General features: G+C 35.4%; 1 protein-coding gene across 1 annotated transcript; it reads right to left on the bottom strand.

Annotated features, from left to right (window-relative positions):
• Positions 1 to 202: 202 nt before the first annotated feature.
• Positions 203 to 18,471, bottom strand: TPH1 (tryptophan hydroxylase 1; the record flags this gene model as incomplete). Its single annotated transcript, XM_079101570.1, has 10 exons — positions 203 to 377; positions 1,971 to 2,104; positions 2,857 to 2,952; positions 4,849 to 4,975; positions 5,652 to 5,787; positions 7,810 to 8,006; positions 8,148 to 8,215; positions 11,868 to 11,968; positions 14,574 to 14,757; positions 18,355 to 18,471. 10 exons carry the CDS (start codon positions 18,469 to 18,471, stop codon positions 203 to 205), a joined length of 1,335 nt encoding a protein of 444 aa, XP_078957696.1.
• Between the last annotated feature and the right edge of the window lie 365 nt (positions 18,472 to 18,836).

Below are 18,836 nucleotides of genomic sequence, written 5' to 3'. Positions count from 1 at the left end.
AACAAACAAAAAATAGGTGGTAGATAGAATATGCCAGGTACATATTTTCAAAAGCTAATGATTTGATAAGGAGTGGGGTTAGAAATATTTTTTTAGCCAGAAACTACTGTGCCTCCACAATCAGGTCTTCAAGAAAAGCAAGCATCAGCGCACAGGCTCTGAATCGATTCTCGGATGCTTTCTGGGTGAGGACTGGCGACCATCACATACTCAGCTGCCTGCTGACCTTAGTGAGGGCATCACTGACTACATCAAGATCATGGCGCAATTCACTCATGGCACTGGTTATGCTCTTGGTGTCTTTCAGGATCTGAATACTCTGTGTGTACGGATTATATTTCACTCCAAATGGACGCTTAATTGTTTTGGTAAATTCTCTATTTAAGAAAACAAATAAGAAACTGTCAATTTGGGGGAGTGGGGTCTAGATAATGAAAACCAAATAGACAACAGAAGACCTATTTCACATGCTAAGAAAAAGGCAAATCTTTATTAGATATGTGTGCAACCAATTTGACCTATTTCCCCACCTACATGTGCAGAGGTCCCCAGGAATTTAACAGGTGGAAAACCTAAAGTAGTCCTAAATACATCTACCCTGACATTACTAGGGAAAGGTCATTTCACTAAAACTTTCTTAATGATTTATTACTTTACACAGCTTTTACATATCTCTACATCTCTTGCCTTTTCTTTTTTTCTTCTTGTAGTTCTGGGAATGGAACCCCAGGCAAGTACTCCAGCACTGAGCACCATAGCCCTATAATTCTCTAGTCTACATTAAGGATACCAACCACAGTGCCTTTCTCAGTAGATAGGGTAACAGATTACTCGGCTGTGCCTAACATAACTATACCTACAGATATGTACAGAGGCCAGGAACAGTCCTACCTAGTGCACTTGTGTATTCTTTCTGCTTAGAATGTTTTCCTCTAACTTCACTCAAATGACCTAAATTCCACCTTTTCTTCAAGCATTAATGTTCTGCCTCCTTTATCAAGCCAACAGTTGAACCTCTCATTTGGCATCCCAAAAAACAATCATGTTCAGGATCCCTAGGAATAACTATGCAGCTAAGGACAATTGTACATGAATAGGGACTGAAATTCAGATTTCAATCCATCTGGTCTACCCAGAGAGGACCACTTCCAATTTGCACAAAAGTGCCATATGTGCTAAAGAAAGCCCTGCTAGTATTGTTATTTGGTTCTGTACATGCCTAACTTCCCAGCTACAGTCAATCTGTGGAAGACAAGGAGAACATCTTCAACCCCTAACTATGACTGTCCTCACAATGCAACCTCATGACCCTCTCCACCAAATGCTGTTTTGTTAATTCTGCTTCTAGAGTTCTTTCCTTCCCTATTTTCTTAGTTCAGGCTTTTATTTTCATCAGAATTATTACACATACTTCCCACAAAGTGTCTCTGCCTTAAATCCTCCTCTTAAAATCACATATATAGCTGATTAACAGTTAAAGTATAGCTTTGAATACATTGTACTTATCTTCTATTCTTTTCAACATCCTTACCTTTTTCCTTGCTGTCTCTTAACATATCTATATACTATTTATCCTTCAAGTCCCTTCTCACATATGGTTAAGCTTTCTCTGTTTCCCAGCTGAAATGAACTGCTCTTGAATAAAATGCAGAAAAATGTGTCATCTGTATCTCTTTTAGGTGCTTGTCATTTTTCCACATTGTTATATAGTAATTTGTGTATAGTTTATTGTTTTATTAAGCTACAAATTCTCTGATGGGAAGTAATGGAAGAAAACAATTTTTCAATGTATCTGATTCATATTTGCAACCACCCAATATCATTATAAATATCATATTCTAAATATTTGTCATGAAAGGAAAATGTATCACAGGCAAAAGGCTCTTAGTATGCTCCTAATTATCTAGCTGCTTGTTTCTGTATCTATCTTTTGCAGAATAAAATAAAGGCATGAGGAAGATATACTTTACCTCATCTTCTCCTTTGCATCTTCGAAACTTTCAGATACAAAATAGACATCTTGAAAAGTTGTAATTAGACATTCTTGTTTGCAGGTAATCTTGGGATCAAAGGGCTTTACTTTGGCATGTCCAGAAAGTGCATGCTAGAGAACAAAGAGTCAGTGGACCAAGGTATACTATCTATTTTTATAGATCACACAATTGCCAGAATTGGCACATCTCCAAACATTTTACTTATGCAATGGTCCCAACCTACAATTCCAAATATTTCCTACATCTCAATTAAATCCACATTATACTCCAGCAAAACAAATGGCTTGTTGTTCCCAAAAAAATGCCCCACAATCATCTCTATGGCTTTATTTTAACTCTCTTCTTCATTTAAGAAACACCCAAGAAACTTTTTTTATTCCTGCATTATGGTACCTACTTTCTACCTGACAGTAGGTGCCAGTAGTTATTCTTATACATGACTTATACCCACCACTAGGTGGCAGGCTCCTTCAGAGCAAGATAGTACCTTGGACAGTGGTAGACATCACTAACTGGATAAATAATCTCAAATAATTTCCAAGAAATTATAGATTTTACTGATAGTATGACAAATGGTGAGAAAACAGCAAAACTTTAAGCAAAGATTCAATACAGCTTTTATTTTAAAGACATTTATGTGTATATATATATCTTATATATATATTATACATATAGATATATGTATATATGTACATTTGTATTCATAAAACTTGGGAAATAGAAAAAGTCTTCAAGTACTGTTTACTGCCATGCCAAGTATTTTCCATAGTAAGCCCTTGCTCAAATCCAAGAACTCAAATCCAAAAGATTTATCAATTACATTAGGTTAGTATGGTTATGTGCAAAAATTTACAACTCTTACTTTGAGCTCACTGATAGAAGAAAGTAAGCCAGCACCAAAGACTCTTAGCTGCCCATCTTGTTTACACAGACCAAATTCCACAGTGAAAAAGTAGCACTGCAAAAGGACATTGATAATATTTTCAAATCATGAATGACTCAATTAAAACAAATTTCATCAGTGCACTTGCCTAGCATGTACAAGGCCCTAAGTTCTGTACCCAGCACTGAAAAAAAAATCTCTTAGTCACTGTTCTAAAGTGTCACCAGAAGAAAGCCCAAGACTCCCAGCCCAGTTCACAAATCTTAATACAATCTGGTCTCATTCTAAATCAGTACTTCTCAAACTGTTCTGAACACTATTGTATATAATTAAAATTTACTGAAAACCCCAAAGATCTTTTTTATATGTAAGCTACAGCTAACTATATTGACCATATTAAAAACTAAGACCATGAAAAATTTTAAATATTTACTAAGTAACTTTAAATATAGCAAACCCATTTTATGGTAACATAAATAACAGCTTAATAAAATAAGCAGTGCCATTTTGCATTGTTTCATATCTTAATTTTTGACAAAGTATAATCATAATTATTGGGTACACAGTGTGGAATGATTGAATCAAGCTAGTTAACATGGTCACAAATCTTTTAATGTCTGGCTAGACATTATTTAACGTCTGGTTAGAAGACAGATGGATTGTCATATTTGCTTCTGTATTTAACCTATTGCAATATGTTGTTTTGGTTAAAGTATATGAAGAAAATTCATCTTCACAGTTATGTAGTTGGGAAAGGATGGAGTATTTTAATAGCCTTTTAATGTAAGTATGGATATTCTTCATTGAACTACATCAAAATTCAACACGTGATATTTTCTTAAAGTTCATCTGCAATGTGGAATCTGAACTCTGTTACATGAAAATCCACTCTGCACTTTGAATGGATCTTTTACCTATGCATAATTTTTATCTCAAGGACCCTCACCCCCAGGTTCTCAAAACTACAATTTAAGAAGCACTGTTCCAACAAGCTAGCCCATATTACATAACCCCCCATTCTCACACAACTTGCTCCAATTTCCTGTCATTTCCCCCAACACAGCAAGCACTTCCTTGTCTTTCCTTGTGTGTCCTCATCCTGAGATGTTCTTTTCTTTCTTGGCACTTATTTTTCATCAGCTAGTCCAGATGTCCCTTTCCCATTAAACCTCCTCCAAATTGTTCCCTGGGCTCCTGGAGTAGTTCACTTGAACTTCTCTACAGGCTTTATCTCATTCAAACATGACTGTCTCCTCATGTAGTAGAGAAGTTTCTTGAAGACAGGAACCAGGCCTTACTCATCTTTGTATTTCCAGAACAGTTTCTGTATCTAGTGCTCAAAAACTTTTAGATAATTATTATGAAGCCTCGCATTTTTATTGGAAAATAGAAGTATACTAACAAGTAAAATTATGCCAGGTGTGGTGGCACACACCTGCAAACCCAGCAGCTCAGGAGACTGAGACAGGAGGATAGCAAGTTCAAGACCAGCCTAAGTAATTTAGCAAGTCCCTAAAAAATTTAGTGAGACATTGTCTCAAAATAAAAAATAGAAAGGGCTGGGGGTATAGCTCAGTAGTAAGGTGCCCCTGGGTTAAATCTCCAGTTTAAACAACAAACAAACAAACAAACAAACAAAAAAACTAGGAAAATTAATCTTGTGTTTTTCTACCTTTTTTTTTTTTTTTTTTTTTTTTGCAGTGCTGGGGATTGAACCCAGGGCCTTGTGCTTGCAAGGCAAGCACTCTACCAACTGAGCTATATCCCCAGCTCTCTACCTTTTTTTAAAGCTCATGAGAACCCTTAAAATTGTTCATCTTCTTTTAATGTCATTTAAATTTATTTAATTTCAATATTCTCAGCAAAAACAAATTTTCTAATGGTTACCTAGAATATGAACTTTTAAACCACATAAATAAAATGTATTCAGTTGAGAATTACTAAACTATATTAGTATTTCCAGATTTATACCGTTGCCAGTTTTTGAACAGCCTCCTCTGAAGCTCCAAGAGAAGCCAGGCCAATTTCTTGGGAGAACTGAGCAAAGCTAGGTTCAGCCAAGAGGGGAACGTGACCTAAGAGTTCATGGCAGGTATCTCTGAAATAAAGGTACAAGTTTGTCACACTGTGATGCTTAGCATAAATACATAATCAACCATTCAATTGAATCAAAATCCAATCTTACTTTTATTTCAGTTGATCAGGTAGTAATGGATCACAAAGGACGTTAATCAAATAAAGAAATGATTTTAGTTCAGGACCTTGGCCACTCACAGACTCACACACATAAATGCATATCAGATACTCCTAGACATCTCCATGTCTCCCATCCCCACCTTGATTAGGTCTCCACTCGTGTCACCTTCTCAGGAAAGCCCTCCCTGATCACCCTTCACAAAACAGCAACACTCGCATACACACCTCCATCCTCTTTCCTAGCTTTGCTTTTCTTCATGGCACTTATACCATCTGGCATAACAGACATTCATTTACTTGTTTGTTACCCATACTGCCCCCCATTGAAGGCAGGGATTTTTGTCTGATTTCTTTATATTTTTTTTCCAAAGAATATCACCTGGCACCTAACAGGTTGTCAATTAATAATTAATTATAATGATGGCTAATTGTGTAGAGCATGGAAATGTATTCTGTGTTAGGCACTATTCGAAATGCTTTTCATGTGTAATTCATTTAATCCTCACAAAAATCCATGAGGTGTAACATTATTATTAATAATCATTTGATGAATGAATGGCTGAAGTAAAAGTACTCACGGTTCTGGGGTATAGAGGGGATCTGAACTGTGTCTCACATATTGAGTGCAGTGAAAAACTCGAAAGGCTAAACCTGATAGGAAATCTCTTGGTGATAGATAACCAGCCACAGGACGAATGGAAAACCCTGTGCGCTCTGCAAAGCAAAGGAGAAAAATCATTGACCGACGCATTTTAATTCTGCCGCTGGCACTAAGCAACATTGTGAGGGAATTCAGAGACTAAATTTATCATATGTGTATAAAAGAAACCATTAATTATTAAGCACTTACTGTAACCAAGTTATGAGTTAGATCTTTTACATATCACATCTCCTTTCATGTTTACAAAATGAGTTAAGGATGCTTCTCCTTATTGTGACAGCTGTAAAACTGAAGCTTGGAGACCCAATAATGTGCTCAAGGACATGTAGTAGATAACAAAGGTAGGATGAGAGCCTAGGTCTCCTTACACTACCCCTTACTGCCTCGTTAAAGGATTGAGAATATATCCTAGACAGTCTTACTTTCTTTTTGTAAGAACTCACCAGAAAGATCCATTATTTTATATCAGAACCATTTTTTAATATATGCCATTTTTAGCCTGTATTATATTTTGTGGTTTCTTAATTTTATCTCAATGGAATGGTGCTCTTCCATCCCCCATCTGCCAAGACTGCATGCTTATTGTACGGGGGGCCTGCCACTAGGCTTCAGTGACTTGGAAGACCTTTCTGTAAGCACCAATCTTTTTTTTTTTTTTTAATATTTTTTTAGTTGTCAATGAAACAATATTTTATTTACATGCAGTGATGAGAATGGAACCCAGTGCCTCACACATGCTAGGAAAGTGCTCTACCTCTGATCTACACTGATCTACAACCCCAGCCCTGTAAGCACCAATCTGGCCCTTCATTCAAACCCTCACAATGGTATTCCAGTTCTATCCAGTTTGTACTTAGATACTCCCACTCTTATGGGCAGAGAACTATCCAACTATCCAAGGGAACACCTATCAGTTTTACATCCATAACAGAATATTTCCTCCAAATCTCTTGCAAATTTGATTTTCCAACAACTTCTGTAGCATATACTTGTCAAACTTTCTAAGCCCAGCAAGGTCATTTGCATTGATTGGTTCTGTACTATGTTTTACTAGTATAACTTTTGTAGGAAACACTTACATGATTTCTTCCCTTATAGAAATAATATTGATCTTTCTTGTGTAGTTTGTTTTTTATTTTGTTTTTAGCTATACCTATATTTCTTGAATAATGAGGCTTAAGAGGTTGAATAGATATGTAGATTTTTGTTAACAATACATGAAAGAAATACAAAGATAGTGATTAGAGCCATTAAGAAAAGAAACTAGAGGCTCTGATTCAAAAACATAATTTCTTTTTTTTCACTAAGTCTCCCAATCTGCTATGATAAAGGGGGATATTTCTTTTTTTTAAGATATTTTAGATCCTGTAGATCCCTGGTCATTTTGCTTTCTATACTACATAGAAAGAATGAAGAAGCTTGGACTGAAAATGTATGAAGAACTAAAAGGAACAAAATTATTCTTACCTTTTGTTCATGCTTCTACTAGCACATCTTTCTTGATAAAATGATAGTATCTTTGTGTGGAAAGGAATCATCTATGCCACTGTTCCCCAAGTTGCTTGAATCTCCTCTGACCAGAGGATCTTTTGCACAAACACCTCCATGGTTGGGAACTAATCCTCTCAGGAGTCTGCTGTGTTTTCAAAAGAGTCTTGGCTCTTTGAACAAGGTATTCTCCATTCTGAGCCACAAGCTTACAGTTTTTAACCCAACAGTCTACCTTAGGGTCACATAGTATTCCCCCTATTAAATAAGATGATTTACAAATATTTAAATATTTAATAAATGTCCCCTAAACCTCCAGGTTAGACACCCTAAATGTCCTTCAAAGTTTACTTATGAGATAAATTTTCAACTCCTTTTGTAATTCTGCTCACTTCTCTCTTCTCTTGTTCCAGGATATGATCATCCCCTTCAACTGTAGTGCCAATCCTGAATGTAATACTCCAAGACAGAGAACAGGAAAATTCTGATCTTCCATACAACTCTAAACTTTATTCCTCTATTTAAACACTGTCAAGATCAAAACAGAATTTAACATTCTCCTTACAAAAAACCAATTAGCTTATTACCTTTTAAAAAATTTGAGACATCTTCCAATTGTGGGATATTATCTTCCCGATATCCACAAAATTTAGAAAGCAAAGGTAAGTTTTTGAGATACTCTCTGCAAGCATGGGTCGGGTAGAGTTTGTTGAGCTCTTGGAAAATGGTTCCCCAGGTCTTAATCTCTTCTTCAGTGAACTCAACCTTGGGAATCGGGTCTCCACTAATGAGGAAAAAGGAAGGAGTCATTATGAAGTAGCAGCCAATAAGCAATTAATTTTCTGTTTACTAAATACACACAATTTACTCCAGTCATTTATGTTATTATTTCAATGTTGGATATGTTATTGTATAATATACTTACTGTTTATAGTTCATAGCCAACTCTGCAAAATACTTCCGCCTTTTACGGTAAACATTGTCTTTGAAGCCCTGATAATTAAAGATAAGTATTTAAAAATCAATACTAAAAATGTTGGAAAATTACCTTTAGGATACATCTCAGTATTATTCCTGGAGATATAATAAGTGGCTCTACAACAGTTACTATGAGAGGCACTGTGATGATTTTAGTTTGAAACCAGTCTTGCATTACCCCTTTATACTCTAGTAGTTAAAAGAGAAAAGATAGTTTCTATACAAAGATACTAAGATACTAGTGGTTACAAAGATACTAGTGGATACAAAGATACTAGTGGTTACAAAGATAAAATAGTTTGAAGAATGCAGAAAGCACCATTCTAGTTAAATGCCTGGCCTTTTTTCATTGGTGAGTTAGTTGCTTTGTTTTGTTTTGTTTTGTTTTGTTTGTACCCAGGGTTGAACTCAGGGACGCTAGACCACTGAGGCACATCCCCAGTCCTATTTTGTATTTTATTTAGAGACAGGGTCTCAGCAAGTTGCTTAGCACCTTGCTTTTACTGAGGCTGTCTTTGAACTTGAGATCCTCCTGCTTTAGCCTCCAGGAACCACTGGGATTACAGGCCTACGCCACTGTGACTGGTTTGTTTTGTTTTTCCTTATTATTTGAACATATCTTCAGTTATATTTACCTGTGGTCACAATTAACAATTGAATAGTAATTAATAATATTTGAAATAGATACTTAATCTAACCTTAAATCTTATCACAAAATGCAAACACATCCATCATTTGCAGAAGCAGAGATAATAATAATAAACAGACAAATGCTGGGCAAAATGTCACATGTCTATAATCCCAGTGACTCGAGGCTGAGGCAAGAGGATTGCAAGTTCGAGGCCAGCCTCAGCAACTTGGTGAGATCCTGTCTTAAAATAAGAAATAAGTAAAAAGGGCTGGAGGTGTGGCTCAGAGGTAGACCATCCCTGGTTTCATTCCCCAATATCAGGCAAAAGGAAGAACAGACAAAATAGTACTGCTAGAACTTAAACTTGAAACATATTTAAGGAAAATGTAGATAAAATAAGAAATAAAAAAATCAAAATCCAGTCAGACATAGTGGTGCACGCCTGTAATCCCAGAGGCTCAGGAAGCTGAGGATGGCAAGTTCAAAGCCAGCCTCAGCAACTTAGGGAGGCCCTGAGCATCTCAGCAAGACCCTGTCTAAATAAAATACAAAATAGGGCTAGGGATGTGGCTCAGTGGTCAAGTGCCCCTGAGTTCAATCCCTCATACTGGAAAAAAAAAAAAAAAAGTAAAGTCCAGCAGGAAATATCCAATAATGCAAATAAAAAGAAGGGGACACCTACAAGGAGTGAAAGCACTTATCTCTTTAACACAGATTTATGAGCCCCTATTGAGAATTTGGCCCTATGTTAAAATCCAGAGAAATAAATATGAACAAAAAACAATCTGGAGTTCAAGAAGTTTACGTGAACCAATTATTATAAACCATGTTAAGTGCCTTATTGAATTGCACAGATGTGCACAGAAGGTCACAGAAACTCAGAACAAATGTTCATAATCCAGGGTGTAAAAGAATATAATGTGGCTCAGGAAAAGTTTCCAATGTTGATTCCTGAGCTGAGTCTCAGGGACTGGAAATAATTAGATGGAGGAGGACAGAAGGGACAACACCAATAATAGCACAGAGATTGAAAACTACATGTTGTACCTAAGAATAGATAAGCAAGACAATGTTTCTGGAGGTTGGAGGGTGGGGATGGAATGTGTCTGAGACTAATAATGGGCATGGAGGTTAAATATCTGCTAAGGAGCTTGAATTTTAGCCTTGAGTTATGGGAGTGCCTTGGTAATTTTTTTTTAAAAAACAGCAACTTTATTGTGATAGAATTCATATACCATAAAGAAACAACGCTGAGGATTTCAATATAGTCACAGAAACTAACAACCACCTACACTTTCTTATTTCAGAAAAATTTTATCACTAAAAAAACAGGAACATCATATTCATTAGCAATCACTCCTCCATCTCCCTCCAATTCCAGCCCCCGGCTATTAGTAATCTACTTTCTGTTTCTATGAATTTGCCTATTCAGGACTCTTCATGTAAAAGAAATCATACACTCCTTTGTGATTAGCTTCTCTCAGGTTTCATTGATGTTGTAGCACATCTCAGTATTTTATGCCTTTTTATGGCCAATAATATTCCATTGTATTGAATGGAATGTAGGCCACATATACCACATTTGATCCATTCCATTAGTTGATGGACATTTGGTTTTTTCCTACTTTCTTGCTATCATGAACAATGCTACTATGAACGTTTTTGGACATGTTTTCAATTCTCTTAGTTATGTATCTAGGAACCATGGGTGATTTTTTAGGAGATGAAGATCAGTGGTTATTAGGATAATGGTCATTTTGAGGTTTTAGATCATTCTAACAACTATGTGGGTAGATTTAAAGATGGCAAGGCTAGAGATAGGGACATCAATTATGGGATGTGATAGTAAAGATGAATAAAAAACAAATTTCAGAAATATTTAGGAGGTAAAAATTAGCAGAACTTGGTAGAAGAACAGTAAAACTCATTCCTCGCCTTTCCATAAACCTGCCCCAGATTTTCTTGCTTCTGAACCTTTGCTAATTTCCTTCTCCCCTGAATTGTCCTTCCTCTCCCTTTTTTACCTGCTGAAATTTTTCAACACCCAATTCAAATATTGTTTTTCTCTGAGCTCTTCAGCTAGAAGTGTTTGCTCTCTTGTGTATATTTTAAAATAATGTGTTAAAGTCACTTTGCACACTTACATTGTATCTTGCATGTTTATTTATAAATGTATGCTTTAGTTTTTCAACTAGACTGCGAGCTCTTTTCAGGCAAGTACTGCATTTCATTGCAATCATTATTCAATAAGTTTATAAAATAAATGTGGAGGGGGTCACCTACCTACTGCCAAAAGTAGCAGAAGGTCCTAGTCACACAACAACTAAGTGGAAGAAGCTTAAGCAAAGCCCAGGTCTGTGGGACTCCACAGTCACAGTTTCTTCTCTACTCCCCTCCCAGGTATCTAGAGCTTCCATAAGCAAGCCTAATACTCTGAATTTACTAATTGTGTAACTCTTGGCAGTACTGTACAGTTTTCCAAGAAAAAAACTCCCCAGTTTATTAATGGCCCAATAAAGCAATCATGCTGGGAAATGTGTGTGGTAAGTTGTTTTCCAATCCATATTTATTCCCCTTTCCAATAATCCATGCCCATTTTTATAAGGACTTACTGCAGATACCACTTGACTGTAGAATTCCTGGGATAACTCTTAATAATAGCAACACCAGGCATAGCACAGATGTCTTAGAACAAATGAATTAGATGCCTTTCAGGCAGTTCTTCTCATTCCACCAATGTGGAGGTCTACTAATGCTTCCTGAAATCCGGATTGAAACAAGACCCTATTTAGTCTAGAAAAATACTTTCTCAAAAAAAGTTGTCCTTACTTTTTAGTTTTCTCTAAATTATTTTCATGAGAATATTTATTTTAAAATGTATTTGCAGAGCTGGGGTTGTAGCTCAGTGATAGAGTGCTTGCCTAGCAAGTGTGAGGCACTGGGTTTGATCCTCAATACCATATAAAAACAAATAAGTAAAATAAAGGTATTATGTCTATCTATAACTAAAAAAAATATTTAAAAAAATATATTTACAGGATGGTCCGCATCTAGTTCAGATCCATACATCAGAACTCTGTTAGCACAAAAGTCCAGGTCAGAAATCTTCTTTGGAAACCAAGGAACAGTTTCCATACCTGAAAAATACAAAAACCACTAAAAGTTTAACAAATAATTTTAAATAAGGTAAGGAAGAAGAACTCTAAAAATGAATGCATTTTAGATGAGATTTTTATCTTGTACATCAAAGCGAAATGAATACAGGTTAAGTAAACTGCTGTATTTCTAAGAAATACATTTTTTTAAAAGTATTTTTGGGGCTGGGGAGATAGCTCAGTTGGTAGAGTACTCGCCTTGCAAGCACAAGGCCCTGGGTTCAATCCCCAGCACTGCAAAAAAAAAAAAAAAAAAAATTTTTTTTTTATTTAAAAAAATCATTTGACAGTGAATCTCCACATCATATACAACCACAAGACTGGGATTCTAATTAGAACAAGAAGTACTCCATGTTTGTATAAATATGTCAAAAGATATTCTACTGTCATGTAGAACTAAAAAGAACAAATTTTAAAAAACAAAAAAAAAATCATTTGTGTCTTCATTGTTACAGAACTATTGTACTTCAATAACAGACCAAATATTTTTAAATGTTTTAAGTGACATATTTAGTTATCTTAAAAACACAGGCTAAGGATGTACAACTTCACAAACCAAAGCACACGTTAATAAGAACTTTGAATATCTATTATTGTTGATGAAAAGGATCTGAGAAATTAATTTATGTCTTTGCCATCTTGATATTCTCACCATTCCTCAGTCATAGGACACTGGGGTTTGCATACACTATTCCTCGTGGTATTGCATACCATTCCTCAGTCATAGGACACTGAGGTTTGCATATGCTGCCAGGAATATCCCACTCCCACCCAACCCAACCAGTCTTTTGTTTTTCCTAAGAACATCCTTCTCATCCTTCAAAACCCAAATGTAATGAGACCTCCTCATTCCATGTAGCCTCTCCTTGCCGTAAAGGTAGAGCTAATTCTCCATGGGTTCCTATGAGTGATGTTTCTAACTCTCACAAAAATGGCTTTTTGTGGACTAGGTAGTGGCTCAGTGGTAGAACACTTGTCTAGTATGTGCATGGTCTTGGGTTTGATCCCTAGAACAAAAAAACAATCAGAGTAGAGACTTTTGCTATACTTTACTGTAACATATCTGTTTATAAGTCTTTCTTTCACAAAAGACCAGTAATTACTTAGAATAGGGACTGTATATTTTTGTATCCCCATTTCTTAGTAGAAATAGCTACATAAGTAGTTCGTGTCACCTAAATATCAATCGAACCATCCTGTTACCTATAAAATTCTTCATTTATAGGTGAGGTATCAGACTCCAGAGAGGTAAGGTAATGTACCCAAGGTAACTCATTTTCAATGAAAAAGAGAGGACTAGCACTCAATTCTTCTTGCTCCAGGTCATTGCTTTTCCTACTACACCCAGGAGTGATATGCAAGAGATTTAACAAGATTTAACAACAGATATAATAGCGTCATGCATCCCTCATAATAGATACCATAATAATCCTGGGTAACCATTTCTTTGTTAATGGTTGACATAGGGGTCCTAGTGAAGGATCTGGCTTTGGGTATGTGAAAAATACTCAAGGAACTCAGTGAAGCAGCTCCCTGCCAGCCAAGAGTGGAAGTGTATAAATATTTTAACAATCATACTGCTGTACGAATGCATGATAGATGAATCTCGGCCCTGATTATACCCCAAATATTATAACCTAATCTGAGGAAATTATTTTAGATTGAGTACATAAAATGTGGCTAAATGAATCCATTTGTCTTTTGGGTCAAGTAAACTACAAGAATTTTTTCACAAATGAAGATCTTAGCCTCTGTCTTTGCTCTCTGAGTTCCTGAGTATCTGAAGCCTTAGAAGACTTTATTGGGTACTGGGATTGTGGTTCAGTGGTAGAGCACTTGCCTAGCATGTGTGAGGCACTGGGTTCCATTCTCAGCACTATACAAATAAATAAATAAAGGCAAATCAACAACTAATAAAAATAGGGCTGGGGAGATAGCTGGGGAGCAGAGTGTTTGCCTTGCAAGCACAAGGCTCTGGGTTCAATGCCCAGCACCACAAGCAACCAATAAGAATAAAAAAGAAGGGTGGGGGAGATGGCTCAGTTGGTAGAGTGTTTGCCTTGCAAGCACAAGGCCCTGGGTTCGATCCCCAGCACCGCAAAAAAAAAAAAAGAATAAAAAAGAAGACTTTCTGGGTTTCTCATTTGCTTTTGGTGGGAATGCTGTACATGACATATTTCACATCACAGCTGTCAGACACTGTCAACATTCTCAACAGATGCAAATATTCATTAACTGCTAGATGCTAAGCCCAGACAGAATTACTAAGTGCTTAGAGAGTGTGAACTGGAAGTTTGTAGAATCAAGAAATGATTGATGATTTGGAAATTGAGAGAAAATTTCTAACCATTCTGATTCTTAAACTTGAAGCTTCCTTTTCATTTGCCTCATCTTTAATCAAATATTGCTTTATGATTTTCTTTAGTATTTTGAGCAATTACATTTTGTGTTCCCTTCATTACCAGACTGTAAGAAATTCAAAAAGACAGTGTTTTAGCTTTGCTTTCATATCTTCAAGATGAATATAAGATTAGACATGTATTAGCTACTTAATCTTCTTAGTAGTATTTTCAATTTCCAAACTTACCATCTTCCTTCACAGTAAAATTATCTGGTGGATTCACAGAGAGAACATTAGTGTGAGACTTTAGCAGATGAAAAATATCATTCAATTGTTCTCTGTTGATATCACAGTCAACAAAAATCTCAAATTCTGAATTTCTTCTCTTTGATTTTCGGGACTCGATATGTAACAGGTTCACATGTTTCTCCTTTGTAAAGAAGAGGGTAAAGATTACATGTAATAGCTTCACATGTAAATAATTTCTAGAAGATTAATTCCATTACCACTAAAAACCACTTGTTATAATAGCCAAGGGAGGGGGTGGAGACTGTTTTAAGTTCTGCTGTAGCAAATAATTCCCCTCAAATATTATGTACAATTCAAGAAAAGTTGACAAAATTCAATCACACCCTCAAAAAACAATAAAATAATACCAAATAGATGTCCTTCAGATTGTCCAAAAGAATTGGAATTCAAATCAAAACCCCAAGTCTCCTGAATAAAAAGAAACTTTGGAAAATTCTCACAGATGAATCTAGTTTTCAGAAAGTCATATTAATGTTGGTCCTTATGAAATAAAATTTTCCTTTGCAGAATGCATTTAACAAAATTTGATGAACAGCTTGAACACAGAGCACTTAATACCTACAAATTTAGGAACCAACTAAACTAGATTGTTTCTAATCCCTTCCCATGTCAGTCTGAGCTGTAAGTACCATAAGTGTAAACCTGGGGGAGGAGGGTATGTTTTCTTATCAATGTGGGTAGCTGAGGAAAAGTACTGGTGACATAATGAGACACGAGAACCAATCACCCAATGATTTTTCCACAAAAATGAAAGTGTTAGAATAGATGATTTCTAATATTAACCAGTTCATTCTAAAATAACTTAATAAATACCATACGGCTAGGTAAGGACTGTGAAGACTATAAACAAGGGTTCAACATAAAAGAAACTTATAGCCTAAGTTAGCTTAACAACTGAAAGAAAATACAAGCAGTGAGTGTTTCAGTGCAGAGATGTTTGGCAAAAGGGAAAAACATCATATGTTAGAGGGAGTAGAAAGCTTTATGAAGCAGCTGGGACTTGAAATGAGTCTTGTAGAATGACTAGAATAAGAAGGTGGAAGGAAGTAACTAGGGATTCCAAACCGAAGAAACTATACAAGCAAAGGTAGGAATGAGATTAGAATGATCAAGGCACATGAGCCAAGAAAGAAGGAGTGTTAGGGGATGTTAGGAAATTGGAATAGACAGAGTTTATCTCAGAGGTTAGAATTACATAAAATTAATAGAAGAAAGCCAGTTACAAAATTAACTGGAATTGGTCAGGAGTAAAGAAGAGTTTCATTTCATCTATTTTTCATGATATTTATAATAATGTGATGACAAGTTAATATACAGCTAAAAATTAAGTTTTTGAAGAAAAGGATGCAAAATGTCCATTCTTCCTAAATATATAAATTGAATAATAACAAAAACCAAAATCTCAATGGAATTTGGTGAGGAAATGTAACTAATTAATTTCAAAATTCATTTGGAAGAAAAATATAGCCAGGAAAATTCAGATAAAGTAGGAGTAATAAGTAAGACTTTTCCTATCAGATATTTTAATTATAGGAGCAGAAGTACAAAAGGGTTAAGCAGTTTTCTCTCAAAAGAACATATCTAATAAGTATCAAAACTGGAACTTAAACCTAGGCTGTCCATGCTCCAAGGTCCATGCCTTTAAACACTATTTTCTTGTTTTACAGGAAAGGAAGCATCAAATTGTAGATAATATGGTTCTTATTTGAACAATATTCTTAATAATGAAAAATCACTAAAGCTTGACAGCCAAAAACTGGAACTTAACTACATTGAGAAAATGGTGAAATTGGGGGAGGGGTGTTCAAGATATTACTAGAGAAAGGGAGTTGTACAAAGAAACCTAAATCTTTACAGAAAATCAAGATACTATCTACAATTGAAAAAATCAATAGAAATAGAAACAGAATATGCAAATTATTAATAAGTATGGAAGTAAATATTAGCAAAGTAGTTTAAAAAGCTTAAAATGTTTGCCTTCTCTAGGCTGAGGGTGGGTAAAGTGGGATGGATGTACAGAACATCCTATGGCAATTAGAAGAATGAAAGGAGTGTGCACACAGTCGCACAAGTAAGTCTTAAAAACACCATGCTAAGTGGGGGAAAATCGCTGATAGCACCTTAACATTTATATGCAATTACTAACAAATGCACATATAAACACACTCTAAAGTGCACATAAAAATAGGTCAATGTACATGTCAAATACATTAGAGCAGCTGCCTATCAGAAGAGAGAGATGGAGGTTGAATGGAACAAAAAAATAAGACGAGATACATAAATCAATGATGCTAGTGCACATGTGATTTCGTCAGTAAAATTAACTTGATTCTTCACCTAAGGTCATCAAAACAATGAAAGAAAATGGGAATAAAGAGAGTTGGAGCAGAAGACTGCTGTTTTCTTTATAGGATCCATAGAATGGGTTGCCGTTTTTTACACCTTTATTTTATTTACTTATTTATTTTTATGTGGTATTGAGGTTCGAAGCCAGAGCCTCACATGTGCTAGATGAGTGATCTACTGCTGAGCCACAACCTCAGCCCCATGGGTTGACTTTTTAAACCATGCACAAGTATTCTTTGATTACTAATAACATAAAAAAGAAAATTGATAGAAGAAAACATATAGGTATATTATTTAAGTACCCAAAGGTAATCAGTACAATAAAAATAATAATATAATTATCAAATTTGGGGAGAAGGGGATAGGGAAAGGGAAAGAAGACAGTATCAAAATTAAAGTTACTGGGGCTGGGGTTGTGGCTCAGTGGGTAGAGTACTTGCCTAGCATATGTGAGGCACTGGGTTCAATCCTCAGCACCACATAAAAAATAAATAAAATAAAAATATATCAAAGTTACAATGGAGAAGAAATAAATGTTGTATAAAGTTCATAACTCAAAGAGAGATATCAAAGCAATGTTTAGATTTTATAACTTACCACCAAAGAACTAAAAAAGAGAAATGGTTTTAAAAACATTAAAACCATTAATGGAGTAGGAGTAGGAGTAGGATTGAGAATATGGTATGGGAAAGGAAATTTTGATTCTTTTAATCACTAACTCTTCTAAATTATTTGTCTATATTTAAATTTTTAATTCTTTGAATTATTATTTTCCAAATGGCTATATATAATAGTATATCATTGATAAAAACTAGATTTTTAAAGTATATTTATTGATAATTTACTTTGTATTATCCACTTTATTTTTTTATTTATTACAGACTGCATTTTGATTCATTGTACACAAATGGGGTACATCATTTTGTTTCTATGGTTGTACACAATGTAGATTCATACCATTCATTAATCATACGTGTACACAGGGTAATGATGTCTGTCTTTTTTATTTATATTTTATGTGGTGCTGAGGATTGAATCCAGTGTCTCACACATGTAAGCAAATACAGTACCACTGAACAACAATCCCAGCCCAAAGCAATTTAAATATATTAACTGTTAATTCCCACAATGACCTAGTGAGGTAAGTAGGGTTCTCATTTTATACAGACATGCAGAGAGACTAATTAACTTACCATGACCATCCAGCTAACGAAACAGAGAAAGGCTTTGAACTGAGGAATACTTTAGAAACACAAGTTCTTAAGAAGTTTCTGTAGCCCATCTCTGAAGAATTTATAATAATTTATATTTTAAATATAATTTAAAGACTCATTTTTGGATGGTTTTGTGCAGAAATATGAAGAGTGCTTACCTGGAAGATTCTCAGTGCTTTTATAAGTCCTCCAACTTCATTCTTTAAGGAAAAAATTAGAGTCGTTCTTCCCCTTTCTAAGGAATGGTCTTTGTTCTCCTTATTGTCTTCAATCATGATGAATTTAGAGTAATTCTCTAAAACTATGAAAATATATGAATGTATAGACAAAAGGCTAAAAATGAAGTTGTGCAGTACACACCATATTTGATAACTCAGGGCATATTAAACTCTCCAAGCTTCCCTTTCCTCTCCTACAAAACCCAGAGAAGCAGATGTGCTTTGCAGGACTGTAATGAGACCACATAATGGTAACACATTTACTAACAGTGCTTAGAATGCAATATGCATGCAATGCACATTTGTAGTTCCTTCTTCTTTTCTTTCAGGGCAGGACTCAGGCCCACTACCTGTTGTCTTCCTGATTATTACAGTATGATACTGCGCATTCTTCCTCTAGGAAGGTCTACCTCCCCTTCCAA

The sequence above is a fragment of the Sciurus vulgaris genome, assembly GCF_902686455.1.
Source record: "Sciurus vulgaris genome assembly, chromosome: 11".
Classification (NCBI taxonomy): domain Eukaryota; kingdom Metazoa; phylum Chordata; class Mammalia; order Rodentia; family Sciuridae; genus Sciurus; species Sciurus vulgaris.
The sequence above is the reverse complement of the archived record's forward strand: the minus strand, read 5'-3'. Positions and strand labels throughout refer to the sequence as shown.